Source organism: Limulus polyphemus, unplaced genomic scaffold (assembly GCF_000517525.1).
Source record: "Limulus polyphemus unplaced genomic scaffold, Limulus_polyphemus-2.1.2 Scaffold108, whole genome shotgun sequence".
NCBI lineage: Eukaryota > Metazoa > Arthropoda > Merostomata > Xiphosura > Limulidae > Limulus > Limulus polyphemus.
Genome location: NW_013665718.1, coordinates 335,230 through 350,673, shown reverse-complemented (window position 1 = coordinate 350,673; position 15,444 = coordinate 335,230). Strand labels below are relative to the sequence as shown.

At 33.5% G+C, this 15,444-nt stretch overlaps 1 protein-coding gene across 2 annotated transcripts in view; it reads right to left on the bottom strand.

Moving 5' to 3' along the window:
* Window positions 1–15,444, bottom strand: part of LOC106470966 (phospholipase A-2-activating protein-like) — a 48,529-nt gene that overhangs the window by 10,850 nt on the left and 22,235 nt on the right. The window contains exons 6-8 of one of the 2 annotated variants that reach the window (XM_013931557.2): window positions 12,355–12,512; window positions 8,762–8,978; window positions 6,310–6,441 (exon numbers count right to left, since the gene is read on the bottom strand). In XM_013931557.2, coding sequence (XP_013787011.1) covers window positions 6,310–6,441; window positions 8,762–8,978; window positions 12,355–12,512 — 507 coding nt within the window. The remainder of the gene's footprint in view (window positions 1–6,309; window positions 6,442–8,761; window positions 8,979–12,354; window positions 12,513–15,444) is intronic. The other variant, XM_022400403.1, reaches the window with a different exon arrangement.

Genomic DNA, 15,444 nt, shown 5'->3' with positions numbered 1-15,444 from the left:
TATATATATATATATATATATATATTTAATATTTTTATTTTATTGATAATTTAGCTATGTCTGACTAACATTACAGAAGTTGCAATGATGCTGCACATACGTACTTATGTTACCATATCCGATAGTATAAAAGTGACCTGTCTTGGCTTTGTTCTAGTGGACCAGTATTTTGTAAAATACAGTCACAATTCTGTTATAATATATTACATAAGTATATATATTATTAGTATTTATAAACAAGTTCTTAAATTTGTTATTTTTCTTAAAACATAGAATAGTAAATAAAGAAGTACATGAAACAATGACTTCTTCTACTTACAAACTTTGTACTTGCTTGCCTCCGTGCCATAATTTGCTAAGCCTTGTCAAATTTCGCACATGGAGGATGTAGAACAAAACGATTTTTTTTAGGTTTTATATATGCATTTTGAAATAACTTAAAATCATAAATTACTATATCAGTACCACAGAATTCCACCATAATTTATCAGGCCTAGTAACAAAGCTATAGTTGGATCTAAAAAAAATATGATATTTTGAGCTCCATTTTCTCCTACCTTTCTGCTTCGATTCTACCATATAAATATTTTGCAGAGGCTAAGAAAATCACATGGGGGACATTCTAAGCTTTCAATTGGTTATACATATGTCAGAGAGCAAAGTGAGTGTACATATGCAATTATTTCCAAATATGGAAGAAGTGGGCAGGACCACCTTGGTTGATTTACTAAATATAATATTATCTTAGAAAATAGAAAAGATAGATTTTTTATTTTATATTCTAGCTTGTCAGTATCAGTAATTTGATTTTCTAATTCGTAAGAAACTAAAGACTTTGTATTTGGGCAACCACAAATATCTAATTTGAACCAAACATACCAAGTAACACACAAAAATCAATATTTAGGATTTTTTTTTCATATTAACTTTTAAACTATGAAATTATCTAATGTATAATACTAGGATTTGATTATAATTTACAATTAGATCCCAAACTTATTGACATACATTAATAAAATAGTAGTTCAATAAAATTTTGAATACAAGTCTACAAATGTGATGACATGCCCTTTGGCCACTGACCATAGGAAGACCTGTCAAGAAAGGGTTAAATTGTCTCATAAACATCTAGATCCTGAAAACATATAATGTCGTGATCATATATTGTGCATGATGATGCTTTGCTCCAGATGCTATAAATCACACTCCACGTCAGGGATGTCACCAAGAAAAGTTATGACTAGTTCAAAAAGCTCTCAATAATAGTCTCCAGGTTGGCTGACCTGAAATTGTCTTGCAGCAAACTCAGTGACACTCTCCTTAACTTCCTCTATAGCTTCTGCTACTTCATCATGGCAACTGCAGTTTCATATCTCAACTGGTCCATGTATTTCCAAGACTGCTGGAACTGACTAAAATTGCAATATCTGGACCAGAGAAAAGCCCCATATAGTCTTTGAAAACACTTGCCTGGACAAGTTATAAGGTATGATGACAGCATGTCAAATACAGAAGATTCTCATTTAATCTTTGTTCTAACAGCACATGTGCTTCATTTCTGTAACCAGTCTTGCTTGCTGTTGTGTCAAAGCAAACTGACTTTACACGATCAATGATTTCCCACTCTTCCAGCAAATGTGCCACAGCAGAAGCTTGAGCCTTTTCAGTGCTAGAAATCTGCTTTGGAACATTCTACAATATACAGATATAATGTGAGCTACAAGGTAAAATTTCAACTGCCTTGAGCAACCCTACATATTATTCAATATGAATGAAACTTGATGTAAATTACTTATTTATATATTGAAACAAAATGATGGGGTGATAGTATTGTAAACCAAAACTTCAAAAATTAGGACCACCCAAATGATCATTATCAATGTTTTAACATATGAGGAACACCATGTACATTATTAGTTTTTAAAAAAAATCACACAATATTTAATGTCTAAACATTCAGACTAAAAGATGAAATACTATCATTGAGATTTTTAGATTCATTACTAATTATTCTTTTGGTAAAATAACCTTAGTCATGGCACACTACTGTGGATAAATTAGAGACCCTCATTCAGGTGCTTTTTTGGTTTCACTGAAATAAATCTATTATTATTATCCCACAAATAACTGTTTCAAAACTATATATAATTCAGTATCCTGAGCAAATGGTGTCAAGGATACCTTCTAAACCATGAGTTTGTTTGAAATGCATTCTAATGAAATGTAAGAAATGACAATAGTTACATTTTTTAAAACTGAATCATGTAATTACTATAATGACATTTAACAACAAACAACAATTTATTCATTTATTAATTTTCCATTGCAGAAATTTGTTTTTTTTTCCTTGGTAACTAAGAATTATTATTTGCTTTTGTACAACATTTTCTTGACTCTGCGACTCAAATGAGAGTTCTATTTTCTAGTACAAAATATGGTTCCATAATACAGTTTCTGATGAAATAAGACTTAACATAATATCTTCATAGAGAAAGAGGGCTGTAGTCAACAGGAAAGTTTTTGGAAAAATGAAAGTATCAGAAACTGAAGTTTAAAGAATAATCAAAAAATACAATGAAACTGGTACCACTGATGATAAGAGCATGCCCAAAGATTGTAAGCATTCCAAATCAGATGTTAAGTACTTTAGGTTTACCTCATTCAGAGAAAATATAACCCAGCAGTTGCCTTGCTGCAGAACTTCAAGAAACCACTGATGTTAAAGTTGACCCTTCCATAGTGGGATTCAACTTGTGTGAAAAAGGATTGAAAAGATTTACTGCAGCAAAAAAACCTTTGTTCTGGAAAGGCAACAACAGAAAAGAGAAAGTTTGCAAAAACCCAAAGAAATAAACAACCTATATATGGTGAAGAATACTTTGGTCTCATAAGTCAAAGTTTGAGAGTTTTGGAACCAACAGACACCAGTATTTTCTACAAGGTGGAAGTAGCATTGTAAAATGCAAGTATAATATGCATTTTCTACTTTTTATTTTAAAGTATAAATTTTCAAAACTTTTTGTTTATTCTAAGCAGTTTTTACATAACATGTGGTCCAGAAAAAGCTTAATTTGACTTTGTTCCTTTGTTGTCCTCTAGAGATAATGCCTACCCAGCCCATGAGAGATAATACTGTAATTATGCATGTTGTGCAAAAAAGTCAGTGACAAAAGAGTCCTTTATTGGTACAACAGATGATATCTTGAGGTTATGGCCTATCTTGTGTTGAATGAGAATGATAAGTAAGGTGGGTAGTGCTAATCATTATGAGAAAACCTTACATTTTTGAGAACACCATAGAGTAGGTAGGTGACCAGGATATTATTGTGAAGTTTTAGGTTTTTCCTGAAGTGTGTGTTGCCTTTATTTGAACTCTGGAGTTAATGAGCTTAAAGAAATTTCTCATTTAATGAATGGCATTTTCCACTAGTAGAATTAATCAAGGCTAAGAGGAGAGTTTGCCAATACAAAAAAAAAGGTTTTATGAGAGAGGTGTCAAGTCTAGGAAAAGTCCTTTCCTGGGAATAAGGCTTTTGTCAATATTTCAACCTCTTTACAACCACTGACTCTGGATGATTTGCTAATGTCTGGTATACCTAGAAGAGCAGATCAAGCTGCTGTGGCTAGACCTAAGATGAAACACCCAAATCTAGCACCTCCAACATGTCAAGCTCGAGTCAACTAGCCACTCGCATATCCTGGCACTTTGACACAACCACACAAGTTCTACCCACGGTTTATATGCCACAACTTATGCAGATGATGCCTCCACCTGGACATAACTGGGATGGGAGAAGCAAAGAAGCTGCTTCACTTATGATATGTTGGGCTGGTGAATAAACTGCTTATACTTTGCTGAACAGCAAAAGCAGCAAGCTTGCAGCTGATGGCTTAGCATGATCCAGAGTAAAACCAACAGCACCCATACTTTGTCAAAGAGCAAAGTAGGCAATGCTACCATTGGTTTCAACTGATGGCTCAGCAGTTCCTGGAGAACCAACAGCATGCAGTAAATGTTGTCACTCTAGCTCCAAAAAACTAATAGAGCTAAAGTCAGGTCTGGCTACCAACTGGTGGGGCACAACAAAAGACTTGGTGGTCAGCCCAGCTCTTTCATGGCAAGTTGGAACTTGGTACGTACATGTAAGAGTACAACGGTGAGATGTTAAGTTTCTGATTGACACAGGAACAGCCAGAACATTGGTTGACCTTGCAATATATCAAGCTCTCCAAGTGAGACCACCAATCAAGTCAGTGGATACTGACTTTGTTCTGGTGATTGTCAATGGACTAGACATAAGTGGAGAGGTTTATCTCGGTCTGTGTCTAGAAAATGTCACTCATTAAATGAAAGTAGTCCTCTCTGACCTTGGATCTGGATTGGCATCTTCAAGATGGACGTACTGTAGAAATTATCCATCAACTTCACCTGTACAACTGATATACTGTTGTTCTGCAGGAGAATTATCCAATGTCAGCCATACTGAGACTAGGAACAATGTACTACACAAGTATATATAGAAAAGTGAATAAGAGTACCTCTGTATACACAAGTGGTATTTCGTGGTTTACTCCAGATGAAGCCTAGTGCATCAGTACTCTATAATGTGGTTACAGAAGCCATGCATAAATTGAACTGTTTCTTGTCCATAAAGCAGGCAACATTCTGTTGGACATGTATTTGTCCAATGATAGATGTAGTCCATCAAGCTTTACATTGAAATGGTCATAGTTGTAGAATGCAAAGTGAAAGTAATCAAGACTAGTAGTAATGCTAGAGTTTTTGTCCATTACACCATGGACTGAAAGCAAGTATTCTACCACCAATATTTCTGAAATCAATGGTTGAGGATTGTGTATACAATTTAGACCTAATGCAGCAAAAGAAACTCAGTAACTTGTTGGTTGAATATGATGATGTATTTATGGGACCAGATGACTAACTGTGTCAAACAACAGAGACTCGCAAAAATATAGATACAGGTAACACATGTCCAATAAAGCAACCACTGTACTTGTTTCCCTGGAGCACTTGGAACGTAACCAGTGCATAAATACAGCAAATATTGAAACATGTAGTCCTACAACCTCTGGAAGGTGCTTGGTCATCTCCAGTAGTAATTATCAGAAATAATGGAAGGTATGTCAAGATTCTATGTTGCTTTTATGCAGGATAGATACTGTAACTCACATTGACAGCTTTCCTTTACCATGAACAGATGACTGTCTGGACATGTTAGAAGGTTCCCATTGGTTCAACACTTTAGAGTTGGCAAGTCAAACTGGATGACAAAAGCAGGTCTAACACTACTTTTTTTGCACAAGAGATGGTTTATATAGTTCTAAGTCATTCAATTTGGCCTGTGTAATATACCAGCCATTTTAGAGAGCTAATGGAGCTTACAGTGAAGGAGCTGCAATGGGAGAGATTCTCGGTTTTGTGATAATGTATTAAAGGGATAAACTCCAAGCTTGCTTTACATGCACTTGTTTTTCCTTCAGACATTATGAAGTTCTGAAATACATGCACTAAAAGAAACTCAGCACGTTTTGAACTTTAAAATATGTGGTGATGACTGAGCAGTCTCTAATTTATGCACAGTTCTGTACGTACTTGAACTACATACAAATCAACATTAAAGCATAATCCATAACAAGGTAATTTTTATCTTTGCTCTCCTATTAAGAATGATATGGACCCTCAAAATAAATGTTTCCCCTTTTTTATGCTTAAAATACCTTATCTATTTTACATTAGTTTTGTACATTAACAACCCTCAGCATTTCACACTGGAAAGTTTTATTAAATTAAATTTTTCCTTTATAACTGTGAGAGATAATGTTTCAGGACTTTCAACTGGAAATAATGTTAGTTAAACACTAAGAAATACATACATTAAGGTTGTGAGAATCAATTGTTACTATGGCTAGTAGCTCATACAATCGCCTAAACCTAATTAGTTACATTTTGTTTTTCTTATAACTACTATTACTAGACACAATCACTAATTAGTTTATATCCTATGTTTTGGCTGCTACCATATTCAGGGAAGTCCTGATGAAGACTGTATGTGTTGATAAGGAACAGGAATCTCATCCTGGCTCTTACCACAGCATGTGGTCCTTTCCAGAACTACCCTGAAGATGGCAGTAGATTAATGGCCAATGTGCAGGATATGAGCTAATTAGTGATTATTGTCCAGAAATACTACTAATAAGAAAAATTAGTAATTAGATTTTGATAGTTGTATAGGCTACTAACCATGGTAACATTTGAACATGAGATGTTTCATGTTGATTCCAACTCACCTGAAACATTTTCTTTTTTCTCACATGCCTGATCCTTCACAGTAGGAACGTATCGACCTCCACCTGTAAAAGGATCAGTTCCTTCAACTCTTCCACCTGAACCATTTGATTTGGGAATATATCTAGAAGACCCTTAAAATGTAAAATTTAAAAAAAAAATAAGTATTTAAATACATGTATTTTTTATATTTAATAACTTTAAAAGAAATTTCATGTTTACAAAATTTATTTCATTTTACCTACTTCCACAAATTCCATGAATAGATTTATATACTACATATATAAATTCCTCTACTTGTGCTCCAGACAACTACCAAATTGTATTCAAAGTTATATTATACATCCATTCACCAACCTTGTATGAAGGTCAAATAAAATATATAAAGGCCAGGAGTTGGGGTTTATCTAGGGTCCTGAGGTAAAGCTCTCTGGTCAAAATTGATTTGCATTATATTGAGTACATCTAGATTGCATCTCATGAGTCATCTCTTAAGTAATTACAACAGAAAGCAAAATGTCACTGTATGTTCATCAAAGAATTTCCAAAAATGTATATAAATTTTTGAAGTTTTCTTCAGTTAAGTATATCTTATCACATTCCACTGGCACTTGCAATACTAACATACTAAAAGGTAAATATTTAAAGTCAAAATACCAATAATATGATGATAAATTTTCAATAATCAAATCCAGTAATACTAGTTCTTCACTTTTGATTGTTTCTTTAGATGTAGGTCTAAAGACCCTAGGCCCAGTGTAAAAAGTGAAAACTGGTTTTCAAAGATGACCTATTCTGACTAGGGCTGATTGCTACTTTTGGGTGTAAAACTGGCAAAAAACTTAGATATTTCAGCACAAACAATAACCATAAATATTTCATAAGAGCAGTAACAAAGTCCAGAAGATGACCTTTACAAAATATTTAAGGAAAGGTTTCATTAATATCTGAATCATCATATTCAAAACCCAAGCTTTTGCTCTTGAAGAAGCAGCTTTCTTATTGCAGATTTATTGCACTTGAAACACTTTTTCACATTACAGATGCAAGTAATAAAAAGGCCTAATATCATCCTCTGATGTTTCCATTGTGTCCCAAATTAATTTTCTAAGCTTCGAAATAGGAAATAGCACAGGAAAAAGCAATCAACTTTTGGTCAAAAAATGGAAGATTTTTGTCAGGGGTAGGGTAAGCAATGTTAAGTAACTCCTCTGTGAAAAACGTCAATTTCATTTCATCTTCACAGAATGGAAGCCCTACAACATGAGTACCTTCCTAGTATACTTTTGATTTGTCAATTTGAAAATTTTCTGGATCTTACATACTCCAGATTTATTACCAACCTGATTATGGTTAATTTGTCAATTGAGAGTTAAGATTTAAAAATAAAATTGGGAGGGATTATAAAATGAGTCAATGTATTTTGGCAATAAGAATTGAAAAGGATCTCTGACTATAAGTAGTTTTATATAACATCCAACACTGACTCGTGACTTTGGAAGTCCACAGGACTATAAAGACTATACTTGGAGAGTCCTTTAGTAGAGATTAAGAATCTTCTCTAATTCCCTTCTAACTCGGAAATTTTACTTCAAATTGATCTTTTTCTGTACCTAACAGTGATTGAATTAAAGTTTTAATCATTTAATTAACAAATAAAATTCTCCACACTTAATATTTATTAAACTTTTAAATGATTTTCTGGCAAACTATGAAATGAGAAAAATGAAGCAACTGTTTTAGATTTGTTTCATTAAAATTAGACTAGTGAATAAACAATTGTAACAAGTAACATGATGAATGGTATATAAAATCTACTTGTTTCCATAAGCAAATACATAACATTACTGTCATATCAAATATTATATTATTATTTAATAACCATCTTTAAGTTCATCCTACACACTAGCAATATGTACAGGATGTACTGAGCAAATTCAAAATTGTTGGTGTAATTGTGGATGTAACAGTTAACCTGAGTATCACCTCAACAAAAAAGTAGAATGTTTGCTCAATAAATATTTAACCTTAAGAGAAAAATTAACTTAATTCTTTTTTATCATTAACTTAATACATACACTGTGAAATTCAAACAAAATGTACACTTTATTTTCTTTCAAAGAGTAGCTAAAGTCTGCTAGACATCTTATTTTCACTTGATAAATCAGCTTAAAAGCACTACATAAAATAATTCATGATATCAGTACATTTCATATTGGGTCGGACTACTGTTGGACTTTGTAAATACCCCATTTAGTAAAACAAAATTACTGATATCTAAAGCCTATGTGATACCTCTAATCAAACAAATGTTGCTCACTTTTTACCACCTAAATTTATACAGTACACAAAAGTTTTTCATTTAATATATACATATATTATACATCTCATGGAAATGAACAAAGTTTAAATTTACATTATTTTACCCTGAAACAAGAACAAAAACATACCAACCTGTGAAAGGGTCAAAAACTTGAGAGCTTGTTTCTCCAAGAATTACACCTTTAGTGTTATTAATTATAAAATTGGCTATTTGATCAAGATAATACTGGCTTAATTCATGTTTATGAATGAACTTCTGAGCTGCTAACCATGGATCTTCAGTCACATTGTATGGTAATTTAAGAGTTTTTCCCTCTTCAATGTCAACTGAGAACACATAGTCATACTCCTGGAAAATAATTTCAATGGTAACTTTATAAACCAGTTATCCCATGATAATGTTTAGCTTTTAAACACTATTTCATAAATTCTAATAGTCACTCACCATTATTAAATAACTGCAAAAATATTATCATCTTAGAGATAATAATCCAATAAATTTAGAATATTTGCAATTTGATAGCAAAAAAGATTTATAAACATCTTTCCTTTTGACTGCCTAAGTAAAACAACCAATCAGAAGTAAAGATGTTTAGCAAGTTTTCTAATGCTACATTCTTTATATTAATAAAATGACTACGATTAAAATAGTTTTAAATACAATTTATTTTTATCATTATAAATTTTTACACTTGTCAAGAATATTTTACAGTGAAAACTGAATATGTGGATTTATGACTAACCTAAACCTATTAAGGTGGCTGCAGCTTGTAAGATATTATTGGTAAACAGCCAAAATACTGCTTACAGTAAGGTACACCTACTAATGATTCAATGTATTATTCTTTATGTTTATTGGTTCATAACATTAATTATTTCTAGTCAGTTTGTTATATAGAAATGGCTCCATTAAATTTTAACCCTACATTTTTTAGTTCTGATCTATATAGTTAGATTAAATTTTTATCACAAGTTATTAATGATTAAAAATTAGCTTCAATTCTAGGTGTCTTAAATATTAAGCTCATAGCTAGCTTGAACAACACTCTTTGTAAAGCCTGTAAACATAGCACTATGAACAGTACACACTAGATGTAAGACCTAAAAGAAAGTAGAATATAGATGAAATATCAATTATGCATCTATATATATTTAAAGAAGTGCAATGATTTAATTCATTAGCAAGTATTTGAATGAGGTACATATTACCATTGACAAGTTAATCACAAAAAATGGGTCTGAGCAATGACACACAATTTCAGTTTCTACAACATACACCTGTTCCACTTTAAAACTTTAGTTTAAACAAAGCCATATCAATCCTAAAAAAAAATGCTAACATTTGCATACAAAGTAATACATGTTACATGTTTATGGTTACATTCTAAAGTTTCTAGCACCAGCCAAAGCACATGCCCTTCTCAAGTTATGGAGTCCTGTCCCAGCATATTTGTCAGAGTGCATTCCAGAAAATGTGGTGCTTTTCCCAATTTCAAACCACTGACCACAGGGAGGCAACCAGTCGGCAGTAGCCTAGTGCTGTATTTATATCCTTGTTATTTGGTTATAATTTATTTATTTGTTTTTACTTTATTATAATTTACACCACAATCCAAATGTAAATAACAAGGCTGAAATTTTAATAAAAAGAAGTAGAGATCAGAACTGCTGATCAACACTAGCAACAGGGGAACCAAACTCAAGCCCAGCATAGCATCAACAACCTAGTTTATAATTGCACAAACTGAACAAATTAATCTAAGGTAAATATTTTTCAAAAATAAGAATATAATTTTTAATTTTACAATGCCCTTTTCAGGAACTTTTCAAAGATCATATAAATGCACATAAGTTAGTTAAAAGAAACATCTGAATTATAGTTACTAATTTATCCCACAAGTTCTATAGCTTTTAAAACAGTGAAAAACAAAATGTTGAAATTTGGTATTATGTGTACCATTTATTGTCTATTTGAAGGAGAAGTTGACTTTCCTTCGTATAACAGACTGTGTCACATAAATAATAAAATTTATGATTTGACACTCAAGCCTTCATGCAAGAAATATTATGCATGAATACTGATCAAAATTGCTTATGCTTTCTCTGTTTAAATTATGGAATTTCATATGCCTCATTCTTTAGATTCCAATCTTTTAAAACATCACATACCTATTTAACAATTTGTACCAATCTTATTAAGATATTTTGACAGAATTAATATGTCAATGCAGTTTTGAGATTTGATTTGTAGTTTACTGACTACTAACCATCATTTCAAACAGTAAACTTTTGTACAGGTTACATGATTTTTGAGCATTCTATTTTTTACCCAAATTTTACTAATAAAGCAAATTCTTCATTCAATGTTTAAAAAAAATTTAGTACATATTTCAATAAGCCAAAAATGAAGTACAGACAAAAAATACTAAAATTTAGTAAAGATAATGACACACAAAACTACATGCCAAGTTTAGATAAAACTAAATGCGTCAACAACTAACATGACTTATTATTTACAATATAAGATGAGAATAATTTAGCAGAAGTGACTTAGTTACTTGCATAAACTGTACATTGTTTTATGATAGACTGCAAAGAAGTGCTAATAAAGATTACCATAGGAAACTAATAAAAAAGTACTTCAAAATATAGCAATGAATTATATTAATGTTTCATTTTCTCTCCTGGTTACATCTTCAAAGCTACAAATTCATTCTCTGCATTATACTACACACAAACAGTTACATCAGTGATCAAGTTTTATTCTTATAGTATTATTTATTTTCTCTGCCTTTGGAATGACAAAAAATACAGAATATATTCAATTTTAATAAATGATAAATACATAATAAGTATTACGCTCAAATTAGCTGTGTAATTGATGCACAAAAATTATGGTCTCCCAAACCAACATGCTCAATGCTAAAAAGCCTGTCCTAGTGTTTTCAACATAAGCTTCCTACTAGACTGCCAATATATGCAGATCTAGACTAGATTTAGCATATAAAACTTTAAGAAAATCTACATGCCTGAAATGTAATACTGCATCACCTGGAAGCCCAGTGAAATTCAAGTGTAATCACAATATCAATGTATAGGTATGAAAAAGCAGTTATAACTGGATTATCTATACACACACACATAAATGTAGATGTTAGTGACATTTGAATACAGTAGTGCTTTAAAATTCTGAGCTATTCTGTATCTTTGTTTGACAGACTGAAAGAAGGTCTATAATATTGCTATACTTTGTGGTTTCTACAATTTTTAAACATTAATAAAAAAAATAAAAGTATATTTGTTTAGAACTATTACAGATTTAAACATCCACATTTCCAAATAAACTTTACTCCATAGTTTTATTTATTACACTGGTGATTTTTATTTATGTAGCTGGGAAATATCAAATTATGCATTAAGAAAAACTACATTTGAGGAGAACAAACTAAAACTTTTTGACAATTTATTTTGTTGGTAGCATCAGGTGTATTACACAAAAGCCTCATATTACTATATCTCAAACACTGCAGAATATGTGCTGATGAAAAAAACATAATAAAAACCTCATCTGTTTATTTGTAGAAAGAGTAAGAGTAACATTAACAATGAACTAACTGTTAGTTTTGGAGGGTAGCAAGGAAATCTTAAGAAACAAAGTACCACCTGTTATGAATAAAACCTAAAACAAATGGCATGTTATACAATGAATCTCAAAAATGACAAACCTCCCCCTCAAACAAAGTTTTCCCTGATGTTGATGGAGTACTACCACTTGCTCCAACAACATCACCAATCTTAATCCATTTTCCTTCTGCTGCACTCCACTGATGGGCTGATACTGCTGTGCCATCTCGAACCATTTTTGTTTGTCCATCTAGTGTACCTTGATTTAGGAAAGAAGACATTTGTATATTGAATTTGAAGGGTTTTATTAACACTCATATTACACAAAAGGGACCCATTAGTTATTTCAACAAATTTTTGTTGACTGTATATTCAATAACTTAGTTATGGGTCCATGACAAGATGTATAATAATATACAAGTCACACAAAAAACTGTCTTAAAAAAATCCATCAATATTGCAATTAATACCAATAATTACTGCTAAGATCCATCATATATTTTACATAGAAAATAAGTGATTTCACCTAATATGTTGGGTCAGTTATCCATACCAAGCATTTTAACAAGCTGGACAATAAAATTACTCAATATGGTACAAAATGTGGAGACTACCAGTAGTCGAACAGTATAAAAACAAGTGAGTAACATAAAGGGTTAAAAACTAAAGAAATATGTGTAGTCTTGCAATGAATTGAAAAATCATTTATCTCTAGAAACTATGATGGAAATAATTCAATAATTGTATTCGTTAATGAAGTAGTATAATTTTAACAATATTGTTCTCAAGCTACAGGGCTAAAAAATCCTAAGCTACACTTATACTTTAAGTTTGAGATAAGTAACTGCACCATAAATAAGTAATATGACGGATCCATATATTAAACTTTTCCTATTTAGCTAAAATGTTCTTCTCAAAGCTAGTACACAATAAATCATACTTAAAGTACTATTTTTAATATGTAAACCAACCTGAAGAAGCTCAGAATGCAAGAAACCAAGCTCTAAGAGATTGGTGTGGTGACAAACTTCCTCTACAGTCCAAAGCTCCTTGAATTCCATATTGTCTATAAAATCACCCCAGCCCTGAAGAGAATCATCTGTGAACAGATGTATCTCTGGGCATAGAGGTGGTAGAGGGACACCTACAGTTGCATTGTCCCTGTTCAACCACCATCCAAGATCCAGCACACTGGAATCTGACAGTCTCACTGGACAATCCAGTGCATCTGTGCAAATTTTCCACTGGTCCTGTAAAGACCATTGAAGGGCCTTCATGTGGGCCTGATCTAAAGGAAGGAGTGATTCCAAGAATGCCCACATCCACAAAAGAGGTAGAACTGTGCATGCTGGTGGAGAAGGAACAACTGGATTTGAAGAATCGCCTATTCCATGGCCTGAAGGCAAAGGGAAGAAGGTTGGCCCCAGTTTAGTCTGGAATTGAAAAGCACCCTTAAATGGATGAGGTAATGTGTGGGAGTAAGAAGAGACTTCTCCTTTTTGATAAGAAACCACGCAATCACAGCTTTGGATACCAGAGGCAGATACATGGCAGGAAGAGAAAGTAGAAGACAATCATCCATGGAATGCTGAGTGTGAATGCTGAGGGAGTGAAGATGGTGCAAAAAAAAGCTCTGACTGTCTTGCACAAAACATATATAGCAAATCCAAGGCTGAATGGTAGAGCATGAAACTGAAAATCCTGGTTGTCATACATGAGACACAGATAATGCCTTGAAGAATCAGTGACCAGGATATGAAGATATGCATCTGCGACATCAAACTTTGTCATCCATAGTCCGGGTGAAAAGAGCCAATGAAAGGAAAGAAATGACTCCAGTGTAAATTGTGGAAGCTGGAGGAAGCAGTTGAGACAAGAAAGGTCTGATTGGTTGCCCATCTTTTTTTTTCATTACTACAAACAGCCAAGAGCCAAAAACCTTTGAGAGAGGAGGTGATGAGCTCTATTGCCTCTTTGTGTAGAATATCCTGGATGGCTTGTGCTTGATGGGTGGATTTAAGAGGGCCTTTGGGGAGTGGAAAGCCAACTGGTATGAGAAACAGAGAAGGAGGAGACATGGACTGAATGGCCAATCCCCTCCTGAGAAGTTGAATGGCCCACTGATCTGTGGTGAATGTCTCCCATACAGACACGAACACTCTGAGATGAGACCCCATAGGACCTGATCCCATATGGTAATTGCCGACACTGAAATCTGAGCTCCACCCTGGAGGAGGATCTCCACTGGCAAGGTCAAAATCACTCCTGTGTTCCAATGGATTGCAGCACTGAAGCAGGAGGTCTGGAAACATTAACGAGAACTGGAATAAACTGTCCTATAGAAGAACTTTAGGACAGTTGAGACAGTGTAGAAAATGAAGAATAAAGATGGACCACATCTACTCAAGATTCCATGAGTTTTTCCAGAGTACACTATTCATCCAAAGTAAAAGAGAGGAAGATGCAAATGAGCCCCAGGTATCACAAGTATGGGCAAAATAAGAACATGGCTGTCCAAATACTTGCATACAAGAGGTCGGAGAGCCAATATGTACAGCATGGTTGGGCCTCCTTCAGACTGTACCTAGTGCACACTTCAACTCTACCGTCAGACTTGTTGGACTGATATTGGCTGTGAGAGAAGAGCACAAAAATTAATCATTCATGTTTGTCTCAACTCTACCAGCAGACTCTTGAATCGACACCAGCTGTGGAAGGAGTGCACAAAATTTATGCCATAGAGTGTGTAATGGAAGTGCATGCTTACCTCATCTCTACCATCAGACTCTTGGACTGACACCATCTGCAGGAGTAGGACAAAGAAATTCTTGTAATAAATTATGTAATATTAAGTGTGACATGTTGATTTGACAGCATCAAGTGCATACAGTGTGTGCTCACCTCGACTCCATTGAACAAACATAACCACAGGAGAAGGGCATGGTAGAGTGGTGCATGATCACCTCAACTCTACTGGACAGTCACAGCCTGCAGGAGGAAGGCACATATCTTGGAATGTGCTTGTCTCAACTGGACAGTCACAAGCCACAGGAGGAGTGCACAGTCTAGTGATGTGCTCGCCTCAAGTCTACTGAACAGACTGTACGGTATGCTTCTGGCATGTTGTTGGTATAATTATATGAGAGATGACCTGTGCCACATTGGCAATGTTACCACCACTCCACTTCCCA